At 41.9% G+C, this 27,642-nt stretch overlaps 2 protein-coding genes across 3 annotated transcripts in view; one reads left to right on the plus strand and one right to left on the minus strand.

Moving 5' to 3' along the window:
* Positions 1–22,054, plus strand: part of Ppp2r5a (protein phosphatase 2 regulatory subunit B'alpha) — a 55,771-nt gene extending 33,717 nt beyond the window's left edge. Inside the window, exons 3-13 of the mRNA XM_004626852.3 lie at positions 738–839; positions 9,029–9,121; positions 11,739–11,869; positions 12,696–12,755; positions 13,840–13,948; positions 14,714–14,767; positions 17,699–17,749; positions 18,006–18,125; positions 18,206–18,333; positions 19,084–19,185; positions 20,939–22,054. Of these exons, the coding sequence (XP_004626909.1) occupies positions 738–839; positions 9,029–9,121; positions 11,739–11,869; positions 12,696–12,755; positions 13,840–13,948; positions 14,714–14,767; positions 17,699–17,749; positions 18,006–18,125; positions 18,206–18,333; positions 19,084–19,185; positions 20,939–21,071 (1,083 nt within the window). The 3' untranslated portion in view covers positions 21,072–22,054. The remainder of the gene's footprint in view (positions 1–737; positions 840–9,028; positions 9,122–11,738; positions 11,870–12,695; positions 12,756–13,839; positions 13,949–14,713; positions 14,768–17,698; positions 17,750–18,005; positions 18,126–18,205; positions 18,334–19,083; positions 19,186–20,938) is intronic.
* Positions 22,055–23,366: 1,312 nt separating this feature from the next.
* The window catches only part of Tmem206 (transmembrane protein 206), a 27,941-nt gene continuing 23,665 nt past the window's right edge, over positions 23,367–27,642 (minus strand). The window contains exons 6-8 of one of the 2 annotated variants that reach the window (XM_004626853.2): positions 27,329–27,473; positions 25,907–26,014; positions 23,367–24,546 (exon numbers count right to left, since the gene is read on the minus strand). In XM_004626853.2, the coding sequence (XP_004626910.1) occupies positions 24,385–24,546; positions 25,907–26,014; positions 27,329–27,473 (415 nt within the window). In that variant the 3' untranslated portion in view covers positions 23,367–24,384. Of the gene's footprint in view, positions 24,547–25,906; positions 26,015–26,328; positions 26,812–27,328; positions 27,474–27,642 lie in introns of those variants that run through there. The other variant, XM_023710178.1, reaches the window with a different exon arrangement.

The following is a 27,642-nucleotide window of genomic DNA, read 5'->3' on the forward strand; positions in this document are numbered from 1 at the left end:
CTTTCTCTTTTTTTGCACTTTTTATTTTAAAGAAAAAAAATTCAAAACAAAATAATAGAGTAACAGTGGTTAATACATTACATATTGTTATGTTTAAATTAGTCGCTCAGAGTACAAGATACAGGCATCTAATTGTCCAAGCAGTACTGGCACAAACCATTCATTTCAATGATGTAAGAGGAATAGTAGTATATTTATTTTTGCCTTTCCTTCCCCCTTTTATCCTTCCCCCCTTTCCCCCATTCTAGTTTCTCTTTCCTCTCAAACAGTTTCTTCCCATTTTACCATGTCTATTGTATATTTTGGATTTTATTTATTTCTTTCATCTTCTCATACTAGGAAGCTAATAGGGTGATTACGCATGTGCATCTCGTTTATTTCACATATGAGTATGGTCTCAAGTTGCATCCATTTACCTGTAAAAGTTTCAAGTTTATCCTTCGTTATGGCCAAGTATTACTCCATTTATAAAATGCCTGCATCTTTTTTTATCCATTCCTCACTTGATGGGCATTTGGGTTGTTTCCAGAATTTAGCTATGACAAATTGTGCTGCTATAAACATGGGTATACATATACCACTGTGGTACAGTGTTTTCAATTCTTCTAGGAAAATACCCAGAAGGGGAATAACTAGGTTGAATTAAACATTTTTCTTAAAGAATCATTAAAATATTTGACATTGAGAAATTCACTTATATCACCAAGAATGTAAATCTGGTTTGCTTTCCTTTACAGATCAGCGCTAACATCTTCCGCATTCTTCCTCCGAGTGATAACCCAGACTTTGATCCAGAAGAGGATGAACCCACGCTGGAGGCCTCTTGGCCGCACATACAAGTACGAAGCGTACTGTGCTGACGGTTTTACATGCAGTATTCTGAAATCATGGTTTCTCTTTTTAGATTCTGGTATCATTTTAAAATATTTTAATATGTTTTCTTCACATTTTCTGTCGCAAAATATGGTTTTTATAGTAATAAAATACACATAACATTGACTAAACCACTTTAAGGTGTGTACTTCAGGAGCAGTGAGCACATTCGCTGTGCTGTGCAGCAGTCAGCGCTGTCTGCTTCTGTGACTTCTCGTCACCCGGTGGACACCGTCTTGTCATTAGCAGTTGATCCCCTTCTCCCTGTCTTTCTGCCCCTGCTACCCACTCATTTACCTTGTGTCTCATGGATTTGCCTGTTCTGTGTATTTCATATAAACAGAATCATGTATTTTATATAGATCGTATCATAATCATGGCATTTTCTGGCTTGTTCGCAACCCTACTTCAAGGTTCAGCCATCTTGTGGCGTGAATTAGTGCTTCATTTCTTTTATGGCTGCAGATATTCCAGTGTATGGATATACTATATTCTTTTATCCATTTGTCAGTTATATAATATTTAAGCTATTTTTCCCTTTTGACTGTATTGTGACTACAGCTGAGATGAACATTCATGTACAAGGTTTTTTTAAGATTTCATATTTGGGGCAGGGGCGATAGCTCAGCAGATATAAGCACCTGCCTGGCAAGTGCAAGATCAGAGTTTGATCCCCAGTACTGCAAAAAAAAAAAAAAATGATTTCATATGTGATGTGTTTTGTTTACATTCATCTAAAAATGTATACTAATTTTCTGTGTGATTTTTTTTTATTGACCCATTAGTTATTTAGGAATATATTGTTTAATTTCTACATATTTATGACATTGCCAAATTTTCCTGTTATTGATTTATGATTTTATTTTGTTACTTTATATTATACTTTATATTATTACTTTATATTACTTTATATGATTTAAATTCTTTAAATTTCATGGCTTAGCATACAGTCTATCCTGGAGATCTCATCTCACTTGTGCTTGAGAAGAATGTGTGTTCTGTTGCTAGGTGGGCTGATCTATGGAAGTCTGTTAGGCCCAGTTGGTACAGTGTTGTGCAAATCCTTTGTTAACCTCATTGATTTTCTACCTATTGAAGTCTACAGCTATTATTGAATTGTCTGTTTTTCCCTGTATTTCTATAAGTTGCTGCTTGGTGTCTTTTGAGTCACTGGTGATAGGTGCATGAATTTGTAATTGTTACATCTTCCTCATGAGGGTCCTTTATTTTAAAATATCCTTTGTCTTCAGCATCCATGTCTGTGTTAAAGTTTGTTGTCTGCTATTAGTGTAAATAGTTTAGCTCTCTTTTGGTTAGTGTGCATGGTTTATCATTTTCATCCTTTCACTTTTAACCTATTTGTTTCTTTAAATCTGAATTGTATGTCTTGTAAACTAGGACATATATATATATATATATATATATATATATATATAGTTGGATCATTGAGAAAAAGTTTTGACAGTCTGCCTTTTTATTAAATGTTTAATCCATTTATATTTAACTACTGTTACGGGGGTTTACAGCTGTTATTTTACCATTTGTTTTCTGCCCCTTTTTTTATCGTCTCCTTTGTATATGCCTGCTTCTGCGTGAAATAGGTATCTTTGAGGGTATCATTTTAAATTTTTTGTCTCTTTAACTATTTTTTTTGGAGTTATTTCTTGGAGTTGCCCTAGGTATTTCATTTAGAATTTTAAAACCATCTATTTTGGTTTAATACTTGATTTCAATAGTTTATAAATCTTTGGTCCAGTATGCCCCCATTCATTCCCCCTTCTATGTTGTTCTTGTTGTGTACTGTATACAAAGCTTTATACACTGTATACCTCCAGCACAGTCTTGTAATTAGTTTCTTTGTATGGCTTCCTTATAAATGAGGAAAATAAAAATAAAATAATATTTATACTTCTTTTATATTTACCTGTGTAGTTACCTTTGTTTTTTGTTTTTTTGTTTTTTTTTAATATTTATTTATTTTTATTTATTACATTTATTTATTGTGTGTGTGTGTGTGGCCAGCTCAGCCCACCAGGGGGCGGGGCTGGCTGGCATGTGGTGCTGGAGGATCGAACCGAGGTCCCTGTGCTTTGCCAAGCTTGTTTCAAGTAGGTGCTTTAGACCACTGAGCCATCTCTCCAGCCCCCTGTGTAGTTACCTTTGCAAATGCTCTTTATTTCTCTCTGGATTTTAGGTACTTGTTGGCATCTTTTCATTTCAGCCTGAAGTTATTTCTTGAATGACAAACTAGTGACATATTCTCTCAGTGTTAAGTTTCTCTAGAAGTGTCTTACTTTCCCCTTCAGGTTTGAAAGAGTATTGCTAGATATTATTTGCTAAGTGTTTCTCTGTAACTCTTGTCAGTGTGACTGTGATGTGTCTCGATGTGGATCTTTTTTATTCTGCTTGGAGCTAGTTGAATTCCAATCAGAGTTCGTTGTTTAAATTAATACTTTTCATTAGCTTGGAGCTGCTTAGGACTCTTTCTTCCCCTTTTTCCTCTTTTCTGGGACTCCATTTGTGATGTTGTAATTGATGGTGTTCTACAGGTCTGTAGAGTTATTTTTCTTCATTCTTTTTCTTTCCATACCTCAACATGGATGATCTCTAATGAGCAGGCTTCCTGTTCATATATTTTTTGTTTTGTCTGCTCCTAATTGTTTTTGTTTTCATGAAGAAGCAAGGTCACTGAAGTCCTCCCTCTGCCCTTCCCGAAATTTGTCTGAGGAATACATCTTTGTGGCTGCGACTGATGTTGCCCTGTGTGCCATGACTTGGAATATCCCCTACCCCTAAGCACTGGAAAAGTGACACTAAGGCTTACAGTGTAGGTAGAAGCAGTTCTTTCACTCAGCCTTCCTGAACTAATTCTGTTTGGCTCCAGCTACTTCATTCGAGCAGCCCTCATGTATATGGCTTTAATATAGTATCATCCAGAGGTCACACAGTAGGATCATATGGTACTGCCTCACTTGCTATGTTCATAGATGCATTGGTAGGATTCAGGTTAGATCTTACATCACTTTTGCTGTGTTATGAAATCGTTATAAAAATTAATTTTTCAGGATATCTTTTAGTTTAGCTGCTTTGTTTTTCTTGTTTGGGGGTGCATACCATTCATGTGCTGCCTCATCATGACCTTTGTATTTCTTACTTTGTCCTAAACACTTTTTAAAAAAATGTCTTCACTCTTTGACATGGTCGTAAGTTTCTTTCCTTACATCTGTTTTTCCTTTTACTGTAGTAGTTGTGAGGCTGACTAAAAGAACATTTAGTGTTGGATCCTTCAGGATGGAGTCAGTTGGAGAAGGGAAGCCGTGTTTGGTGGGCTGGGCCAGCGGTGGCTGCGAAGCCCCGGGCAGTTGGAGGGAAGGGTCTGTCTTATGTGAAGTGGGATGTTTTTCTTTTTTTTTTTTTTTTTTAATTATTTATTTATTACATTTTTATTTAGTGTGTGTATGTGTGTGGCCAGCTCAGCCCACCAGGGGGCGGGGCTGGCTGGCATGTGGTGCTGGGGATCGAACCGCGGTCCCTGTGCTTTGCCAAGCTTGTTCCAAGTAGGTGCTTTAGACCACTGAGCCATCTCTCCAGCCCATAAATCTTTTTTTTTTTTTTTTTTTTTTGCGGTACCAGGAAGTGGGATGTTTATAATAACAGACAGGCTGGATGATCAGCAAGTTCAGGGACTTCCCTGTAGTCTCTGGAAGGTAAAGAGGAACTCTGCTGAAGGTGTAGTGCTAAGCATTCTTTTGATCACTTTGGCGGGGAGGGCAAGGACTAATGTTTTAGTGACTGGATTTTTTTTTAAGTTTTGTACCTTTTTATTTAGCTTATCAAATTCTTATGCTAGAAACCAATTTGGTATGCTAGAAAAATAAACATTAAGTTTAGCTGTTAATGAGGGGTAATAATCACAGTCTCAAAACTTTCCAAAGTGTTTCTTTGATCCTTCTCATGAATTTTTTTTTTAATGAATTTTCTAAAAATGCTCATTTCCCATTTTATATCTTTCCACACTGTACTGGATATACTAATGAGCAGTGGAATAAAGACAGATGAAAGGGGAACAAAAGAAAGATTTTTTTTTCCACTACCCGGGTATAGGTTATGTCTTTTAATTTACTGAAGGTAGTATTACATGGTAACTATTCAAGGACAATAGTTTTAAGTTATTGTCTTTTTCCCCAAGAGGTACCGGTTTTTATTTGTTGAGGACCAAGAATATAGTCATTTTCTTACATTTACTTTTAGTCATTAGAGTTTTAGCTTAAATATAGATTCCAGATTGCCTAGGCATTTCATTTTTTCTTATTAATGACCTCAGTGGTACAGATAATTCAGATTTAACTTTGGGAAACCAGATGGAGTTGCATAAACTTCAGTCTCTGATACTCAGGCCGGTGGCGACCAGGACAGGGTCTCACCGCATTGCCCGCGCGATCGCGGACTCGTGGCTTGCACAGTGTAGCCAGTTCGGGCAGTGCGGCAAAACCACCTCCCCAGGAAATGCAGTTATGTGGGGCACTGGCAAGAACACACCTTTTTATGAATAATCTGTATTTTAGGGAACAGAAGAGCCTCCTCCATGTTCCACATAGTTAAAATTCAGACAAATAACATACTTTACAGTATACACCTTTACATTTGGCCAGTTACTATAATTTTAAATATTTGCATATGCTAAGAAAGTGATAGGGATCATAACCTAATGACTAACATTGGCACAGAAATAAAAAGGTTAGGGCCCGGGAAGATAGCTCAGTATAATAAGTGCTTTCCTGGCAAATGCAGGGTCCTGAGTTCAATCCCCGGAACCACAAAATTGAGAAACTTTTGTTACTTTGACATTTAAATTTAAATTGTGAAAATTATTAGCTGTCTTTTTAGTTCTTTGTGTATATCTGTATTTTTGTTATGTATTTGAAGCAGGGTGTCTAGATTGTGTGGGCTGGTCTTTAAGGCCTTGGTTCATGCCATCTTCCTTCAGCCTCCTGAGTAACTGGATTACATACATATACCACCACATCTGGCATCTCTTCAGTTCTTGTGGATAAAGAGCAGAGAGGAAAAAAACCTAGGCTGACCATATTTCCTCTATTTACAATTCATGTAGAATCTGTTCTCTTTTCACAAATAATACAGGGGAAGAAATAACAGTTCTTAGAAAAGTAATACTTTAGGGCCAACCAAATAGCTCAGCAGATTAAAGTGCCTGCAAGCAGGCGCAGGAGCCAGGGATTTGATCCCCGGGCCTGCCATGCTGGCCCCACCCCTGGGGCATGCTGAGATGGCAATGGGGACTGGGCGTGGTGGTGCACACCTGTAATCCCAGCTTTTGGGAGGCTGTAAACAGGCAGATCACTATGCGTCCGATCTAGTAATGAGACCCTGAACACCCTGTAGCCCCATCCCTAAAATAAAATAAAAAATAAAAAAGGAAAAGTAATATTTTGATAGTATTTAACGTGTGCCAGGCTATTATGTGTATACTTAACGTGTAATATCTCACATAATTCTGTGTAGGCTAATTCTTATGTAAATTCTTTTATATTTTAAATCAATTTTTAAAATTCCTTTATACAGCCAGGTATGGTAGTACACACCTATCCAGACTCCAAGTGACAAAGGCAAGAGAATTGAAAGCTTAAACCTAGCCTCTAAATAAAAAGGGTTAGTGGCCCTGGGCTCAACCCCCAGTAACCTACACTCAGAAAAGGAAAACTTCTTTATTACTTTCCTCCTAACGTGTCCATAGAGGCTGATAAACAGCAGTCGCTGTACTCCTTGAAAAGAGCCTTTTGTGTACTTGCAGATCATTAAAGCTGCTTCTCAGTGTTTTTCTGTCTGACAAACATTTCCATTTGCTTTCGCTTCTTGTACAGGTCTTTTTTCAAATACTGAAAACAGGTGCAGTTTTCTATTATACCTTCTCTAAAGTCTTAGCATGGCAAAGACCAAGCTGTACGTATTTTATTTGACTGCCTCAGGAAAGTTAGGGCCAACCCTGAGTAACAGTAAGATTGCCTTCCATTCCCTGTGCTGCTTAAGGAGCTGTCCTTCCAGGTGTGTCACTGGGGAAACGATTCTATTGCAGAAGTGTGTTATTCTTTTCAACACTGTTTTTTAGATTCTTGGAACAAACTATTTCTTTATGTAGAAGAGGATAGAGGAACTACACAAAATAAATTTATTTTTATTTTATTTAGTAAATATTTAGCATCTATTCTGTGCTAGACCTTCTAACGACTGAAGGTAAAGTACTGAACTAAGCAAAATCCTTTACATCCTAGTAAAGAATTACATACATTACAATATGCGCTTTTGTACTAATAATAAAGTAGTGACTAAACACATTGTAAGTCAGAGTGACAGGGTAAGGAACAGTGCTGCAGGAGAAGGGTTGAGGAGAGCACAACACTGGGAGCAGGGTTCAGTTTTATAGGAACATAATCTTGTGCCATCCCAAGACGAGCCCTACAGGTCACCAGCGTCTCTTCCACCTCTGTTTGGAATGACCATTTAGCACCCATTTCCGTAACTGTCAGCATCTCCTCTGTGGTGCAGAGCTGGCTGCACGGCAGCATTTTGCTGTTAATCTTAACTGGACACTTAATGCTCACTATGCCGGGTAATGATGTAGATGGAAGCTATTTAAGAAGGGATATGTGGTATTTGTGAATGACACAGCCTTCCCACTGTGCATGTGGTTTGATTTGGGACTCCATGTCATCTGAGTTCCCCAGAGGATGAAACTCCTTAAGTCTTCCGCCTGCCCCATTGCTGATGACGCTCCTCTGAGCATGGGCTAAACACGCCACACTCGGCAGAGGCATCCTGACCCCACCTAACCGTGGAACCTTTCCTCCCACTGAATTCTGAGCACCAACCTGTGCTTCGCACTGTCTCCATCCCAAGACACGCGGCTCCCTCTGTAAAAGGCCCTCCTCTTTTTGGCTTTTCCAGAATTGAACCTATTATTAATTCATGATAATTAAACTTCGTTCTGCAGTGAGCAGTAGGGCTCAGACCTATATGCTTTTGTATACTATAGGGTCTGGATTTAATACATTTTCTTTTTCTTTTCCTTCTCTTCTCTGGCCTGACTCCCCAAAGTGGTTCTTAAATGACTCTTTTTACTTTGGGATTTCATCTTCCTTTTTTATTTTAGGGTACTAAGCTGACATGTTGTTTAATAACAAAGGAAGATATATTTTGGGCTAATTTCCTGCCTTTCATAGCTATTAGGTTACGTTGAAAAGGAAAAGAAATTTTATTTTTTCCTGCAAGTGTGATGGTGGCAGATTACCAAGCGTCACTTTAATTCTGCTTTGTGGTGACAGGCGCTCACTTTGCAGGCACTTTTAGGCTGCTTGACGCTTGTTAAGCACAACAGCTGCTCACACTTCTAGCTGATCTTGAGGCGCACAAACATTCCTGCCCCAGCCCTGCACTTAGATAATTTGATTTATTTTCAAGTGTGGATAGGGTATGCTGCTTTCAATTTAAATTTTTCCACTGTAGTGGGGCCGGGGAGACTGCTCAGTGGAATGAGCGCTTCCCCGGCAGGCGCAAGGGCCTGAGTTCAATCCCCGGTTCCGCAGCAGGTGAAAGCAGATCTCTATGCCTCACACCTCCTTACTACCTTCTCTCTTCTCTGCAGAGCTTAAGGGACTTAATGTAAAGAACGTACACTTCGTAAATTTTTCCACTGTAGTTTTATTGAAAGACTTGAATTTTTTTCTTTTTAAATTGTTGACACAGTGCCCCTTCCTATCCTTATCTTGTGTTTAAGGAGCCCTAAAGATTACAGAGTTACATCCAAGAAGGGACATGTTGCTGGCCAGTGTGAACTGCAAAATCATCTTTTTAAATTATGTACTCATAGGCATTGTCCACATTTTCTGGATCCTCTAGTTCAACATCTTGCAGTGAGTAATGCAAAGCAGTATGTAAGTCTCATAGTTTAGTGGCTTAGGAGACCTAACTGTAAATACGTAATTTTTTTATTGTACTTTTTAAAACTATTACCAACTCCCAATATATTTTGTAATGAGATCAGAAATCTTCCTACTAATTTGGTATGGGAGGTGACTTTTTTATATGAAGTAGAATTTTAAAGGTGTCATTTTAGCTTTTATTTGACTTTCTCTCATAGTTGGTGTATGATTTCTTCTTGAGATTTTTGGAGAGTCCAGATTTCCAGCCTAGTATTGCAAAGCGATACATTGATCAGAAATTTGTACAACAGGTAAGGAACTCTGTCTTAAATTTTCTTAAATTCATCTTATCAGTGATTTATTAACTTATGATTAAAATAGTCTTTCAAAACTTAAATGGTTTATTTCAACATGATACTACTTAATATTCTTGCTGGACAATTAGTATAAAACTGTGAAATAGCTTTGAGAATACAAAAGTATTTTTTTAATTAATTTTTTTAAATTTTATTTGTGTGTGTGTGTGTGTGTGTGTGTGTGTGTGTGTGGCCAGCTCAGTCCAGCAGGGGGCGGGGCTGGCTGGCATGTGGTGCTGGGGATTGAACCGCGGTCCCTGTGCTTTCCTTGTTCTAAGTAGGTGCTCTAGACCACTGAGCCATCTCACCAGCCCCAACAAAAGTATTTTGATCAAGGACAAGCTTCCAATGATGTAAACTGAAGTGTCTGAGTCCTTAATTCCCATAAAGACCAGAATAGCTAGTCTTTCTGCAGTATGTTAGCTGAGAAAACAGTACAATCATGCAATCTGAGGACAAAGCTTGTTTTAAATTTTTAAATCTTCGAACTTGAATTTGACATATTTCAAACATTAGAACTTTGAACTGACAGAGTGGGGCAAAAAAGAAATTAAATCATTGTAAAGAATTTGGGTTTTAGGTCCTTTCCTGTGATAAAGCGTTAGTTACCCTTTCCTGTTCCTTTTCCCGACCGCCATAGGTATCCTGCCACCTGAGTTCCTAGACCACCTAGAAAATAGGGTCATTGAGAAGAAGAGGTAGAGGGCTGGCCAGCAGCTCAGCGGACTAAAGCGCCTGCTTAGGCAGAGCTCAGCAGCCGGGATTTGACCCCTGGCATCCCATGCCAGCCCCGCCCCGGGCACTTTGAGATGGTGATTGAGACTAGGCGTGGTGGCGCGCGCCTGTAATCCCAGTGCTCGGGAGGCTGAAAATAGGAGAATCACTACGAGTCCAGTCTACGTAGTGAGACCCTGGAGACCCTGTGGACCCTGTCCTAGATTTTTAAAAAAAAAAAAAAAAAGAATTTTTTGCTGAAGCCAGGATTAAAATCATTTCAAGGACCTCTTTTACCTTTTAAGCCACCTGTGTATGCTTACTGTGGTAAGATTCCGCAGACGGAAATCTGACGTATTTATACGTCACTTTTGGTTATTTGTAACTACCCCTGACCTTTGTGATTAGTTGCTGAGCAGTATTAATCAGTAAAGAATAGCCTTTGTTTTACAGAAATATTAATGTTTGTTAGCAGTAGAATGTACATTTCTGTCAAGAGTAAATAAAAATCAGAGTAAATAGAGATATGTTATTTTAGGTAATTGCAAACAAATGCTTGTTTCTTTCTGTAGTGCTGTGTGGGATATCTCAAGGAACTTTTTTTTTTCCCCCATAATTTTATTGAGAAACAAATAGCAATGAGACAGTTTCAAACCAAATTGGGGACAGTTTATTTCAGGGAACTCTATTGGTGCTGTATTAAATTATATTTCAGATGACTGAGTGCTTCTCAGTCTGGAGCTTGAGGTACTTAGATTATTGGATTTATCTGTGGATTTGAAGGAAGCAAGAACACTTGTAGAATGGGACTCATTTTCTACCTTCTATTTCATATTCCTGAATTTTCCTGAAGCTAAGGCCCAATAATTTGATTTGAGCAGTTGATAAGACGGTGCTTTCAGAGATCACTCCTCTGAGGTCTTCGGTATTCCTTTAACAGCTGATGTATGAGCATTCTCAGCTTATTACAATTATATTTTGAAATTATTTGGTAGGTTAAAACTTAGAACAGAAGAAAATGTTGTTCATGCTGACCTTGAACTTGTGGTATAACCCAAGTTGACCTGGAGTTCAAAGTGACCCTCCTGCCTCAGCCTCCCAGGTGTTGTGATTACAGGTGTGCACTACTACCCCTGGCCTAGTATAACTCTCAGTGCCAAAGTTCAGGCCATAAAATTCCATGACAGCTCTAGTAAACTACAAATACTTCACATGTACATGGTTCTGAGACTTCATTTGTTTCATAACTTGCAATCTAAAAGCTTAAGATTTTAACTATCGAAAGCATTGAACAGCTCTTGCACTTTAGCACTCTATGGTTAGTCTCAAAAGTTTGTTAGATGGGGCTGGGGAGATAGCCCAGTTGTCTAAGTGCCTGCCTGGCAAGTGCAGGGACCTGGGTTTGATTCCCCAATACTGCACGCCTTGCCAGTCCCTGAAACGGCGTGGTGGTGCACCCCTGTAATCCTAGCACGTGGGGCTGACACAGGAGGATCACTAGAGTCTGAGCTGCTTAGGAGACCCTATACCAAATAAATAGATAAATAAAAATTATTTTTTTAAAAACAGTTTGTTAGAATTCTAAAATCAGTGTCAAGGCAAAGAAAAAGATTCCTTGTTTTGAAATGTTTATATTATTATTTAGGGTAGTTTTAAAAGAAACGGAAGTTAGTAAAAAGAAATACTCACCAGGCTCTTTGGCTTCATTTACTTGACAAGGATAAAACCAATCTAATAGGGCCATGCCCTTAAGCAAATTTTTGAAGATTTCATGAATAATCTTCATATCAAAATTAGAATAAAGTGAAGTTTTAGCTCGATTATTTTTTAAAAGTAATTTCTCAGATTTTTTTTAAAGCTCCTGGAGCTTTTTGATAGTGAAGATCCCAGAGAACGAGACTTCCTGAAAACTGTTCTACACCGAATTTACGGGAAATTTCTTGGATTAAGAGCATTCATCAGAAAACAGATTAACAACATTTTCCTCAGGTAAATGGCTCAGATATTCACTTGCTGCATTTTTCTTTTTCTCTCCTGTGCAGCTTTTCTGTACTGTTGCCCTTTAGGTTAATTTTAGATAAATCCACAAATGTGCGTCATTTTATAGCCTGTATTGTGGATATTGATTGCAAACATTTTAGAAACTTATGACTTTGTATCTCAGTGTATACAGTATTTTGAAGATAATCTTTGACTGCACTGCCATGTCTAGGTGATGCCATTATTACTCATAGTTAAAATTTATTGAGAGGGTAATTTATCAAGTTTTCTTTTGGAGCTTTATGTTTACAATTGCTTCTATAAATATTAAACCAGCAGCTCTAACACGTGTATTTTGAATTTGTCTGACAACCTGGCAAAATGAGGCTGGCATTCCCACATTGCAGCCGTGAGAGATGAGCGCAAGCTACCTGTCTCTGTAGTTCTCTGCTGTCTCTGCAGTCCGCTTCAGCCATGGGTGCCATCAGCCTGGTCCTTTTGAAGTCTGGGATCCCTGTGTTAGGGAGGAAGGTGCTAGTGTTGGAGAGCAGGCAGCCCACATTAGGGAGGCTTTGAGCAATGCTGCCCCTTCCCCAGGGGAAATGAGAATGTTAAATTCTCAATGGCAAATTTTAGCAAAGGTGATTATATAGGAAATAACATTTTTATTAAGATGCCTATGAATTAACTGACTTAGGGCAAAAGAACTGACAAAACCTATAACATGCCTGTGTATTTTCTGTCAGTGCCTTTGGGTTAGTTTTGTCACTTTCCTGCCTATTTCTTAGTTTTCTTGTGTTTGATTTTATTATACCTACCTTTATTTTAAATGCAGGTTTATATATGAAACAGAGCATTTCAATGGTGTTGCTGAACTCCTTGAAATTCTAGGAAGGTAGGTCAGATTCTGTGTTCTTTTTAAAGATTAACTTTGAATGTTCCTTAAGTACTAAAATCTTTGAGCAGATTGAAGAAATTATTTTGTTTTAGAATTTAATTATAGAAACAGCACAAGAGGCCCTCAGCTCAGTCCTCAGCATAACAATAAACAAACTAGGACAGAAGACCTGGATTCTCAAGTGAATTTTGATTAAAGTTTTAGGGGCTTGGGCACATTGAAGTATTGCCACTCAAGAGCTTTCTGTCAAAGCAGGCTTCCTGCTTTGGAAGTTGTGGCATAAGTTACACCTGGCCTCACTAGAGTGCCACAGGGATTCACGGGTTCTGACTCGAAAGAGATGAAATAAGCTATGTGAGTCCCTGATGAAGCTCCAAGGGTTCACATTCGGCTGCTGGCGCACCATTCCTAATCCGTGAGTCTTTAGAAGAATCTTAACGTTTGGTTTAGTTGGCATAGGTGTGTTGCCTTTCCTTTTCACTGCATAGCAGTATTCAGAAAATTTAATCTACTTTATTAATATTTAGAGCCAGGTATGGTGGCACACACCTATAATCTCAGCACCTGGGAGCTGAGGCAGGACTGTTGTGAGTTCAAGACCACCCCAGGCTACAGAGTGAGCTCAAGGCAGGCCTGAACTGCATAGCGAGACCATCTCAAGAAGACAGATCCACCCAAAACACTTTTTAGAAAATTTGGGATAAGAACTACTACTTGATTACCCAGCAAAGTAAGAAAAATAACCTATTTACTTCAGAAAATAATGAAAATCCTTTCAGTATGGTGACCCTGTCTTGTGGCTTTAGGCAGAAAGATAAAGGCGACAGACAATGTGTAGTCTTTCTAGAAAATACAATATATTCTTGAGCATTCATTGGCAGCCCTAATTTTCTTTTGAGATCACTGAGTGATTTACAGGAGCTAGTACACAGCACCAGTCTCTAAAGTAGTCTGAAGATGAGCAGGCGCGCCTCCCAGGGCTGATGCAGAGCTGTGTTCCTTAGGTACTGGTGGATAAACGGTAGGTTTAGAAACAAAGTAGTAACCACTTAACCCTCCCCTGCCTTTTCTTTCCCTCCAGTATTATCAATGGCTTTGCATTGCCACTGAAAGCAGAACATAAACAATTTCTAATGAAGGTTCTTATTCCTATGCATACTGCAAAAGGATTAGCTTTGTTTCATGCTCAGGTAAGTGTCAAGAAAAATTTCAGGGGCTGGAGAGATGGCTCAGTGGTCTAAGGCACCTACTTAGAACAAGCTTGGCAAAGCATCAGGGACCGCGGTTCAATCCCCCAGCACCACATGCCAGCCAGCCCCGACCCCTGGTGGGCTGAGCTGGCCACACACACACACCACACTCTCTCTCTCTCTCTCTCTCTCTCTCTCTCTCTAATAAATAAAAAATAAAAAAAAAATTTAAAAAAAAAAAAAAAAAAATTAAAAAAAAAAAAAAAAAAATTTCAAAGGAAATGAACAATATAAAGGCAGAAAAATTGAGAAATACTGAATGACAGTATTACAGTTAAACAGTTTGCTTTTTAAGTTGCCCAAGGCAAATTTTTACTTGAAGGTTTAAATATTCTGATATTTGCCCAGGGCACTTTAAATGTAGATACAGAACAGATAATAGCAAGTTTGCTTATACACTCGTCTGGACCCGGACCTCATCTGCTTTGTGACTTTGAAAAGTATCAGTCCCCCATGTCTGCAGTGTTGCTTCTATCCATGAACATCCCAACTGTGCAAAGCTCTTGGTAACCTGTGTTAATATTTAGAGAATACTAGATCAGCGTATGTATGCATGGAGAAGCATGCTGAAGACTTCAGTCAGAGTGCTACCTCACCTGTAAGCCTGGTACTCAGGGAGTGGACAGTCTTTCTGTTAGTTACCATTTTTAAGCCTTACTTCGCTCAATAATATTTAGTACTTAAAAACTTTTCCTTACCTTGTAGCTAGCATACTGTGTTGTACAGTTCCTGGAGAAAGATACAACACTGACAGAACCAGTAAGTATTCTGTTAATGTTCACTTTCTGCGTGTCTGGGTTAACAGTGTGCTAATAGCATTTCTCTGTAGCTTTCTGTACAATCTTAATGTTTTACAGAATTACCAAACAGTAGTTAATAATGTATTTTAAGCTAAAATCATTGTAAAGGAACAGAGCTGCCAGGGAAGGAGGTGCGTGAGTTACAGGACATGCCTTGGATAACCTAAGTGAAGAATCCTGTTAGTACATTTTAGTTGACGTGTGTGATGATTGGATCTAATGACCACAGTGAAATTCTGGATACATATTCACTGGTAGTCTTTCTCCTTTTCTTTCACCTTTTAGAATTAGAGTGTACTTTGAGAGTCCCCAACTTATTCCCTTAAGTTTTTTACTTTTAGAAATAGTGTGAGGCCTGGGAGATGGCTCAGTGGAATAAGCACTTCCCTGGCAAGTGCAAGAGCCTGAGTTCAATCCCTGGTTGTGCCCCCCCCCCAAAAAAAAAGTAAAAAAGAAAAAAAAAATAGTTTTGACTGTAATGATAAACCACAAGATAGTACTGAAAACATTTCACTGCCTTTTGTGATTAAGATAGTCTTATAATAAGGTTGTTCATGAGTCAGCATAGCAATTTAGACTTTGAATTCTACTGCATATTAATTGTCTTTAAAATGAAAATTCAGGAGAGTAAAACTATAGTTAGTTATGAAAATCAGTGAGTGAAGACAAGATGAGGTAGACTAGCACTAGGGACACATGGCAAGATTATGCGCTTAGTATTTCCTCATTATTTGAGCTTTTTATACAGGAACAAAGATACTTTCCCACTTCTTGATTTTTTTTTTCCAGACGTATTTTGCAGCTTTTTTTTTTTAAACTTCTGGATTCACAGTTCTGAAAACAGATTTTAAAGTTAAATCAGGAAAAATAGAAGCTCAGTATTTACACATGAAAATATATAACCCCCTAGAAGGGAGTAACATTTTAGAAGCCCATGATGGCTCCTCTTAGACTTGAGACAACACTTGGTGACATGCCATGGTTCATGTCTGTTAAGCAGTAACAAATAGGTCATTTTCATTTCATAAAGGTCTCTGCAGATTTTGTAGTTTCTGCCTCCAGTGTACCATCACCTTATGACCTTATGACACGGGTTTGAGCCTTGATACACAAGCCCTGACTTCAGTGGTTTGACTTACTGATTTTCTGACTTCACATTAGATGTGAAAGCAGTGCGGATTTGGTAGAAATCACACATCATATTTTGAATTGTGAGCTTTTTCCAAGCTCAGCTGCGTGCACCGCAGCACTCTCCAGCAGACAGTGGTCTGCACCCCTGAGGTGCGTGAGCACAGGCAGGTGACTGCTGCTCAGTGCGCTGCACTCGGCTGGGTGGGTGCGAGTTAGGGGTGTTCCACGCGTTCTTGGCCTGCTAAGTTTCCAGCTTAAAGTTGGGCTTACTGGGACACAGCCCATCATAAGCTGAGGAGCAAAGCCTTGGTCATGTTATAAGTAAGTTAGAGCTCTTGCTGTTTGTGTTCCTCTGTATCTAAACCTTGTATTAAAATGATTTTGTTACTTCTCTATAAAAGCAGTTGTGTATTAAGTTGGTTCATACATTACAAAAAGATTAAGCAGTGTAAAAGTTCTCTGAATTTTGCCTTATAGGTAACACTCAAAGTTAATATATTCCTAGAAATTTTTCATGTATGTTAATGTATAAGTAGACAGTATTTTTCACCTTAGTATGATGTAGATACCTTTCCATATTACTCTATTTCATTTTTTACTGGTAGTATAAAATTATGAGTTACCGTTTATCAACCTTCTCAAGAGACTCTGAGTTATGGGATTTTTTTTACTGTTAAGACAGGTTGCGGGGTGAAAGAATGTTTTATAGTGTTAAGAGTTGTTCCATCTCCTATGATGTTGGCAACAACAAAAACAAAGAAATAATTAAGCATGTTTAAAAGCCATATACCAAGAAAGGAAAGGGGGTGAGGGGTACCATATGAAAATTAAACTAAAAACAAAAGTAAAATCTTGTGTTGCTGATACATGTAATTTTAACACATTCCAAATTGTATTCCAGAAAGGTTATATAATTAATATTCACAAAATAATATTTTACTTAAGAATGTAAAGGTACCAGTTTTTGTAGCCAATCATTTTGGAATGTTAAGTTTTTAACTCTTAACTAGGGTGACGGCATATGCCTGGCTCCCAGCATTTGGAGAGCCTGAGGCAGGAGGCTCACAAACTAGAGTCTGAGCTTGGGCCACATACTGACTGAACAAGGGTTGGTCTCAAAATTTTAAAATCCATGCTTTAAGATGTTTGACTAATCTCATACCTGTGAAATAAGGATTGAGCCATCTTTTTATATATTCAATTGGTCATTTATCTTTCTGTGCCTTACTTTTAATCCATTTTCTGTTGTATTTCACCAGAAAAATTTTAGTCCACTTGGAGTTTCCCTTTTAATTGTGAACATACTGTTTTTAAACTTTACCTTGGGCCAGAAAGACAGCTCAGCAGACTAAAGCGCCAGGCCTGCCATGCCAGGCCTGGGAGGGGGGGGGGATGAAAAGGCACAGGATTGAGACTGGGCATGGTGGTGCACGCCTGTAATCCCAGTGCTTGGGAGGCTGAAAACAGGATCACTGAGTCTGATCTGTGTAGTGAGACCCTGTACTAATACATTAAACAAAAAAGGCATCTTTTTATTTCATTATTAGTGGAAGTTATAAAGGTTTTAATCATTATATATTTTATCTGGCCATACATTGAACTTTCTTACTCATTTTAGTAATTTATAGGTGATTTCAGTGCATGTATAGATGTAATATAACAAATAAGTGTGATATATTCAGATTGACAGTGACATGGTCAAAACTACTGAAACTACCCTGGGATGTTTCAGTATTTCATTCATTTTCCTTTTTTGCAGGTGATCAGAGGACTGCTGAAATTTTGGCCAAAAACATGCAGTCAGAAGGAGGTGGGTTCTGTGACTAAAGCAGCACCGCCCGGGCGGCCACCTGAGCCCCGGTCTGCAGAGCCCAGGGCTGCTCGCTGCTGCTGCAGAGGGCCAGACGCCCCGGCCCTGACGGAACGGTGCGCCTGCAGCCGGCTGCGAACCGGCCAGGCCTGCCTTTGGCTACTCAGCTTATAAGTTAGAGGCTCACCTCATTCGTATGGCTTCTATATTAAATAATACAGTTTATCACATTTTTTAAAAGAATTTTTTATCCTAGGTGATGTTTTTAGGAGAAATTGAAGAAATCTTAGATGTCATTGAGCCAACACAGTTCAAAAAAATTGAAGAACCACTTTTTAAGCAGATATCCAAGTGTGTCTCCAGTTCTCATTTTCAGGTAGGATGTTTTTAGTGACATCATCCTTATTTTATAATTTCTTTTCACTTTGAATTTTGACATTTCTGAATGTCTTTTAGGTTGCAGAAAGAGCATTGTACTTCTGGAATAATGAGTATATTCTTAGTTTGATTGAAGAGAACATTGATAAAATACTGCCAATAATGTTTGCCAGTTTGTATAAAATTTCCAAAGAACACTGGAACCAGTAAGTACTGTCATGTTTTTGTTTTTCTTCCCATATTCTTTTTAACCTTTTTATCATTTGATTTCCTTATATGAAACCCATACAGATTTGGAACTTATACCAAAGGTTAATAGCACAGAGATTTTGTTTTATTCTCTATCTTATATATACGTAGCTTTAAAATTGTACATGTATGTGTGATGTTAAATTCAGTTGAATATTGGAAACGTCCCTGAAGGGAGGTCATTTGGCATTACCTGACCACCTGGTATGGTCAGACACTGCTGGCCACAGCCAGGAGCAGCTGTGGAAGATGACACAGCTGTGTGCTGCTGAGCCATGCCAGTCCACAGCCAGGACAGTCCCACCGCTCTAGGTAGGAGAGTCCCAGTGAGGACAGAGTGCTTACTGGCCATGGTGCTATGTAGAACGAGTATTCTTTCTAGAACATCTTGCCTTGTTTTCTACTTCTCTCAAAAAAAGGCAGTTGGATCATTTTTATCCTTTTTAATGTTGTTACGCAGTTTTTTGGGTATGAGACTAGCCAGCGATGCAGATATCCACTGTTTTTAGCTAGAATTTAAGCATGATAACCACAAGAAGGTGGTAAATTCTGGAATCAGACCATCTCTATCACAAGTGGCTGCATGATGCTGAGCACATTACAAACCTTTAAAATATCAGCTTCATCTCTAAAATGAATTAAGTGAATAAGCATTTAACCCACTCTGCTGGCATCTGTAACCCAGGACTGGCTCATCTTCATTTCAGGACCATTGTAGCCCTGGTGTACAACGTGCTGAAAACGCTCATGGAAATGAACGGCAAGCTGTTCGACGACCTTACCAGCTCCTACAAGGCTGAGAGACAAAGGTATCGGACAGTGTGGATTACAGAAACATCTAACATTTTTGCTTCAGTGTGATTTAGTTCAGAAAGGTAGCATCTCTTAAGTTGTCACGTTTATGAAGTCAGTTACATTATGACAGGCACAGTCTGAAAGTGTTGAAACACTTACATCATACCCAGGGAAGCTAGCCTGAGTGTTTTTATCAATTCATTGAACAGAAACAGCAGTAATAATGTATTAAAGCTGTTACATAAGTTACTTCTCATAATGGTTAAATACTGATTTTAATGTAATCTCGTGTCCTGTTTATCTCATCCTGAGCCTTAGATTTCAATAGTCTGGTAGCATCTGCATCATGAGAACAGTTTGTGCTGAATCGTAAATACCAATTTATACGGTTTGATTTCTTACATTGTGAGCATCGCTTGTCCCCGAGATTCTTCACCCGTTCTGGTAGTTTAAGGACAGTGCAGACTCCTTTGGGAAGAGCAACTGCCATGCTCTGGCTCAGGCTCTAGTGATAACGTGGTTTCCCACATAATGCGCATTTGAAGAGGATAAACATAGTCCACATCAGCCTTTAGGAACGTAGCTGTGATTGCCTCCTTGAGAACCTCAGAGAGTACTATAAAACAATCTTTTAAAAACCATTTCCTGGCCGAGGAGCTAGCTCAGCAACATAAACACCTACCTGGAACGCACAAGGGCCCTGCGTCTGATCTTTGGTACCAAAAAGCACACACAAAACCCCACACATTTTCATTTATTTAAAACACCCACTATTTAAAGATAACTAACATTTAATTTAATAATGAGTATTACTTGTTCTGTTTAGAAAAGCTGACCTACTTTTTTAAAAAATGTTGCCATTTAATCTTTTGTTTGGCACAGGGTCTCCCTATGCAGGTCAGCCTTGTAGTGATCCTCTCGTCTCAGCCTCCCCCGTGCTGGGAGTACAGGCGTGTACCACCACGCCCGTCGCGGTGGCCTGGTACCCTGCGCTTGCCAGGCAGATGCTTAGACCACCAAGCTGTCTCCCAGCCCAGGCTGCTTGACTTTTTACTATTAGTCCCTATCGTGATTTTCTTGTCATACAGAAAAAAGGAGCTAGCTTTTCTTCAAGGTTATCCTAGCCCATCAATAACTAACTCCTTGCAGTATTTCTGTGAAGTAGCAGTGTGCAGGCAGGAATACCAACAAGGCACAAAAGCAACAGGAAGAAAGATCAGGATCATATGAAAAGTACATCTGAAAATGTGTATTTCATATAACCATTACTTCATGTTGTCTGTATAAGTCAGCAAATCCATTAAAAGGATTATTGTAAATGGTAGCCACACAAGTATAAGCCCCTGTTTTATATGTTCATGTAGCCTTGAGAACAGTCTGGTCAGTTACTTAGAAGTGTTTTGATTTTCACTCCACCTACGAGACAGGAGAGAATAACATGCAAACAGTGGCTGGGGGATGGCCAGAAGGGCGAGTCCTGCGGGGGGCAGCTCCGTCCTGTCTGTACCTCAGGCCACTGCAGGAAGCCGACATGAGAAAGTAGCAGAGCCCCTGTCGGTCCTTGGGAGGAACACAAGAGTCATGTTCACCCTGCACAAGGGACGCTGACCACACGTGGACCCAGACAGGACCACAGCTATTCAAGTGTGGTGCAGGGACACAGGTGAAATGTAGACATTGGTGTGTTTTGTGACAGCTGCCGGACAGCATCTTCGCTTTGCTTCTAATATTTTTAATTTCTAATCACAAAATTTTGCTTTTCTACAGAGAGAAAAAGAAGGAATTAGAACGTGAAGAATTGTGGAAAAAATTAGAAGAGCTAAAGCTAAAGAAAGCCCTAGAAAAGCAGAACAGTGCTTACCACATGCATAGCCTCCTTGGCAGCACCAGCGCAGAGTAGAAGCGGCCTGCGCCTCTGCAGGGCAGCACCGTCTTGTACACGTTTTAAATACAGAAAAACTGCAAAGCAAACCTCATCAGTATAATGAAAAGGCCAGTCTTTTCTGGCAACTGTAAATGAAAACATATACGGACTAAACAGCCCTGTGCTATATCATGGCCACAGTATATTGTAACCTTTTGTCTAATCATTGATGTATTGTGTCACTTCTGAAGTTTCACAGAAACGAATGAATTTTATCATCTACGAGTGAGGTAATTATGGGAGTGGTAAGAATTATGACTTGAATTCTTTTTTGATTGTGTTGCACACAGATCAAGCAGTCTGCTCTGTATAGTTTTCCTTCTATAATGTGCTTTTCACACTGCTGCAAACCTTAGTTATATCCTAGGACAGAGTATTTCCTAAAATAAACTAAGGTACACCCTTCCTCTTGCCTTCGTCTCTCCGAGAAACACATTGGTGGGATTCCTGCCCTGAGCCCGCCCTATCAGAAGCTGTTACTGTCTTCTGGAATTTGAGTAAAACCTTCGCTCTCCAGGCTTTTAAAGCACAAATTTTAATAAAAGCTGGGAAAGTAAACCAAAACTCCTGAGTGTTCCTCACCAACACCCTGCACCTGTAGTGCCCCAGGGCGCCGCTGCCCCTCGTCCATTCCTCTCTGCCCAGAGGCTGGAGGCAGGGCCTTTCCAGGCTCACCCCACCGGGGTGGAGGCTGCAAGTCCCCGAGTGGGGGTGCACAGCGCCAGCTGTCGTGGCCTGGCCTTAAAGGAAGTGCTAGGCTTCCTCTGTAGAGCACTGAAAAGCTGGCTCCATAGAGGTCTTGTATGTTTTTACCTGGTCAGGTATTTCTCACATCTTTTCTTATCAGAGTACCATTCCAATCGCTAACTTGCAGTTGTGTGGAAACTGTTTTGTAATGGAAGCTCTTCATTGGGGGACTGAGCAGCGTTTAATAAAGTCTATGTTTGTATTTTGCCTTACGTCATCTTTGCTTTCTTCAGCCCTAAGCGACACACCCAGAAGCAGTGGGGTGACCTCCAGCTAAAAGCAGGAAGATTGCACAGATTAGTTTTCAGCCACTAACCAAAGAACGTTTTACAGACCATTTTATAAAGCTCCCAAGTTCTAGGCTGTCCTTCCACCGTAATGTCTCTCAGGTTCACTTCCTGTGACCAGCAGGCGGGCTGTGGCCATGGCAGCCTGAGATGTCACTGTAGCCCGTTTTCAGCTGCTGCTTTACCACAGTGAAAACCCAGCACAGGCCCTGCGCCGTGCTCGGGCATTGAGCATCCTCTCTGCTCTCCCTGGCTCCAGAAGGAACAGCTCCCTTCTAGGACGGTGACAGGGCTTTTACCTGCACTCTGGAGCAACTGTCCAAGACCCACCTTCTGGCCACATGCGGCGGGTTCTTTCCAGGCCCCACGGGGGGGGGGGGGGGGACGACAGTAGTAAAGGTCGGTGGAAGGTGAGGGCAATTCACTGAGGGCAGCCAGAATGGATTTTGTCAGATTGCAACTAAAAGTTTTTTCTTTGAACAAAAATGCCCCCTTTTGAATTATCTCTTACACCTAAGACATAGATATTTCCACAACAAATAGTACGTTCACCAAAGCAAACCATGTCACAGCACTATTTTATAGTAAAGTGAGCTGTGAGGTTTTAAGGCAGGTGTTTTTGTGCTGGGGCTCAAAGCCAGGGCCTCACACTTGATGAGCATGTAGCCCTGAACATCAGCCCTGGCCTCAAAAGTTGCTTTAGGAAAAACACACTGGACCTGGAGATATGTTGCTCAGTAGTAAAAAAAAAAAGTGCAAGGTCCCCAGTTTGGTTTCTGGCACACACACAAGCCACATCTGTTTTTCTAGTGTTAACATAATGGGGCTTTTCATTTATTGGAACGCTGGGACTGAATCCAGAGCCTTCTCACTGAGCTACATCCCCGGCTGTTGCTGTTCTATTAAATTCTGATGCAGGGTCTAAGTCGCCCAGGCTTTGGATCCTCCTGCCTCAGCCTCCCAGAGTACGACTACCCGTATGCAATACCACATCCAGCTGAATGCACACTTTCACGCGTGGCTTTGCATCTGTCCTCCAGTCAGGTTTGACGGAGACCAGACTAAAATCTGAATGCTTAAGTATTGTTGGAGAGAAAAGTAGCAGGTGGGATTTCTTCACATATTCACTTTTAATAATTCAGCCCCCCAAAAGCCGAACTTACTCATTAAAGTTATTCGTCTTTGAATAAACTAAAGCCAAATTCATGAATTCAGGAAATGCTGCCATGTCCTCGGAATGCAGTGGGCATGTTTGTATAACCTTCCGGCAGCCGGCACACACCATACCTGGTTTTATAGGTACTCACTGCCACAGGGCAGGCCATAGCTCTGAGGGTCAGGGGTCACTGGGTGGTCCTGACAGTGGCGGTGCAGGCCACAGTGCCTTGCAACCAGCTCAGTGTCGGGGTGTGGCCTTCCCCCTTTCTGGCCACCTGCCATTGGTCACCGTGACCAACCCTCCTCCCTGGAAGTGGCTGCCATGGCTCGGGGCGAGGCAGTGGGTGCCCGCATCCAGGTTCCTACCAGGAAGAGCACTGGTGCCCGTGGACAGCAGCCCCTCACCTGGGCACGCTCATCCCTTGTGCTGACCCAGCCTTTACTGAGCTGCAGATGAAATCATCAGAACACTGGCGCCTGCTGTCTACATCTAGTGCTTTTGACTGTCCCTCTGAACTCTGCATCAACACTGACTCCAGCCGCAGAAGCAGGCGGCTAGTCAGGCCATAAGAAATGTAATCCCTAGTTCCTAGTAGCTTTAAAGTCTCATTAGTAAATGAGAAAGGTGGTCAGAGGCTGGACAACAGATGGCGAATGTCATCAGCTTTGTCCTCCATGTACAGCGCAAGGTTCCAAAGCAGGGCCCACACAGCTTGCTGTGACTTTTGGAGAAGGAAAAATCACACTTTCTTCTCCACTTAAAAAAACATTTAAAAAAAAGTATAAAGCCCTAATTACCCTGCTGCAGCTTTACACAGTGAGCAACAAAGGAAGAAAAGCATCTTCTGCCCAACTGTGCAAGGCAATGCTATAAAATGTTTGTCAATAATTTAAATACTTAAAATAATTTAAATACTTCAACAGCTTCCGGTCGGTCTCCCTTTTCCGGGCCACACTGGAAATCCTAGTTTGCCAGGTTGTTCCTCCCTGCAAGGTCCTTTGCTTCCAGTGAGTACCGGAGGACTGGCGCGTGGTGGGTGCAGCGGAAGCGATGAGGACTTCCGAGGGTGTGAGCAGGTCGGTGAGCGACAAGAGCCTCAGCTTATGTGGTTTGGTGCCTGGCCTCTTCTTTTAAGGTGTCGCTTCCTTATTTTGATCATCCACTTCACACTCAGCTTGGCAAACTCTGATGCTTTAAATAATGCCAGGAAGGCCCCACAAAGAAGAGCGATTGTGTTCCAAGGATTGGCTGTGATTATCTGTGAAAGAGAAACACAAGGCACAGCTTGCTTCAGTCAGTCACGCTCCTGTTTCTGTCAAACTCCACTCCTTCCCAGGGGATGAAGACCATAGGAAAAACACCTGGGCGATGAAACGCACACTATAGTCACTCTACACCTTTCTACACCTTTCTTGTCCCCCAGCGAGACCAAGGCCCAAGCTATGAACCCCTCACTATAATAGTGATTCTGAAAGAGAAAGTGGCTCCTGAGAATTTCTGCACAAATATATTTAGGACTGAGCTGTGCTTGGTTTTGTGTGACCCAGATGTAAGGTACTCTGCTCTGAGGTAAATTTCCCTAAAACCATACCCAGCCCGCGAGGAGGCCATTCCTCTTGCTTCCTGCCCACCCCATGGCTGCCTCCGTTTCTGCCGCTCCTCTCCTGCCTCCCATCTAGACTGATGCACACTTCACAAGTGCTGCGCCCTCTCCCATCACCAGGCTAAGACCCTCCAGGGGAGCAGCGGAGCTCTTTATCCTACAAACTCCTCCCACTTACTTAGCGCCTGGCATTAGTAATTTAAAACAAAAGATTGCTCCCGCACTGCTGTAAGCTCTTTAAGGCAGAGGGGCTGTGCTGGACTTGCGACTCCACCCCTTGTAAGCCTGAGCGGGCAGAGCGGTTGACATAGGCAGCAGCTGAGTGGCAACCTTAGGTATGGGCTACTGGCCTCAGCAGGAGGGCTGTGGGTAAGCACGCTAGTGCGCATCGCACAGGTGAGGCACCTTCTACCGTTCTCCTCCGCTGTTCCCTCACAGTGCCAATGGGTGGCGATGGGAGCCCCCACCCCACCTGGGTCCGAAGCTTTCATGTCTAGGCTCTGGACTGTCCTGCAGCCATGACTGTGTCAAGAAGTGATGATGTGATGACGCTGTGATAATGGGAATGCCAGTTACTAGGGACGAGCCCAGGGGTGCTGCATCAATAATGTTCCTATAGCAAACCTTCCAACGCTTTTTCTGAGACTGTGAGTCTGAGAATGTGGCACTGATACTTTATCTGTACCGTTCTGCTCTCACTTACCCCAAATAATAGCTACCCTACAGAAAACCATTAAGAACGAGTGACTTGTAGTAGGAATCTCGATGCAAATGCTTTCCATTTTAGTATCACTATGAAGCAGCCACTCTGTTAAGCACGCTGCTAGATCCCAGGAAAATGATGGCGGGCAGGATGAGGTTGCCACCTTCACAGACACAATGTGTCTAGCCAAGCAGGTAAGCTCAGTTGTTTCATATTCTAACAAGACAAGGACAGCAGGTGGACAACCCGCAGGAATGAGCCCGTGGGCAGCACAATGGGGAACTGGCCCTCGTTACCACAAGCCACACTCACATCTTGCACTTTCTGGATGAAAGGATCTTTCCATTCAAAGACCACAAAGAACAGCTGAGCGCTCCTCTCGGCAGCTGGCCTCCGATCGTTGAAGTTAACCACGCTGGTCTAAGACACAGAGGAGAGTTACACCTGGGGCCCCCCCTGGCTGGCCCCAGAAAGGACAGAGCAGACAAAGGGTCCCACACTGTGGCTCTCCCAACATCATCTCTGCAGTGGGATGCACAGGAAAACCTTCATTTACTCAGCTCCTGAGCCGTACCCATGACAAACACTGTCCCATGGCTTCTACGGCTCTCTGGGAAACACTAGGCGCCGGGATGCACAGGTGTGTTGGATTGTTAGTGAAGCCTGTTATCAGGCGTCCACACTCACTGTTAAGCCAGACATCAGTCAGAAGTAAAAGCAATAAAAATCCCAAATCTTAGAAAATACTTGATCTTGGCAGCTGGGTATTTCAACCCTTCCAGGCTCAGCTCCCAGAGCCACGCAGCTACACATTCCTGCAAAAGCGAGCTCAGTAGGCACAGCGTGCACTCTGGCTTCAAGTTCGGAAGCAGCTGGGCAGCTAACAGACAGGCAGATCTGGCCCAGCCCACAGCACAGGGCTACCATGTGACCTCGCACTGGCTGCCTTATGTGGCACGCCTAGGGCTGAGGGTCAATCCCAAACTCTGAAGCAAAGGTAAGCACATTTGAGTTTTGTTCAAAAGAGCCCACAACTTCCAACTCAGACAATACTAGGAGGCATTAAGAATGGGCTTGCTGGTGTGCTCAGCCTTTCATTCAGACCCCAAGTGTCAGACTATGTAGGCTGCACCTGGCTCCAAGGTAGATGAGGTAACACTTCTTTCCCCAGAGCCTTTGTGGGGCCAGCTGAGGAGGGCTTGTGCAAGTGCCTGGAGCTGTATGAGGGGCAGAAGCCCAGGTGACCACCCCATCTCCATCCCTGCCACCACACACATCTTCCCGAGCCCCACCCCCAGGAGAGGCTTGGCTCCAAGCCAGGGGCTGACCTCCTTCTGAGCTGACCTCCTGTCGCTACAGAAGCCAGTGTCCGCACGTGTACACTTACGAATGCACAAGAGATGGGACGTGCGGTGCTGCTGCTACACTTACGCTGCATACAGCTGAGCGTTCAACAACAGAACAATAATAAACACAAGAAGCCGGCCAGCAGTGCCGCCGCATCCCAGCGGGTCCCTACACTGGATCCTGGGCGCTGCTGCTCTAGTCTCTTCGAGTCATCACCTGCCAAGCTGCAGGCAGCGGTACGGCAGCCAGCATCAGACACCAAGACGAGTGACAGCCTTTCTGCAGGGCGCAGTGACTGCTGCTCCCTGCCCAGCTGGCCATCATGGAAGGCGCCAATTCCTGGGTGCAAAGGTCCCCCACCCCAGCAGCAAACCCAGGGCCACTTACCTCTTGCCTGAACTCCACTGCCTCCCGCCCATCCTCCTCCTTGGTCTTCACCAGCGACATCTTGACCCAGGTGCGGAAGCCCCCTGAGAACTTCCAGCTGGAGTAGGCACTCTCGCAAGCCTGCATGAAGCCCGCCTTGTCCGGGCTGGAGGCGGCGGGGGAGAGAGGCTGCATGAGCAGCAGCTACTAGCAGATGCTGCCGTTCTGTTTCCTCTCCAGAACTCGCTTCCTCAACAGAACTGTCTGTCCATCCACAGCCAAAATGGCAAGCTCCACTCCCTTCTCCCCCTGTGGCTGTCTCACGCGGGGGGGGG

The sequence above is a fragment of the Octodon degus genome, unplaced genomic scaffold (assembly GCF_000260255.1).
Source record: "Octodon degus isolate 3935 unplaced genomic scaffold, OctDeg1.0 scaffold00017, whole genome shotgun sequence".
Classification (NCBI taxonomy): Eukaryota; Metazoa; Chordata; class Mammalia; order Rodentia; family Octodontidae; genus Octodon; species Octodon degus.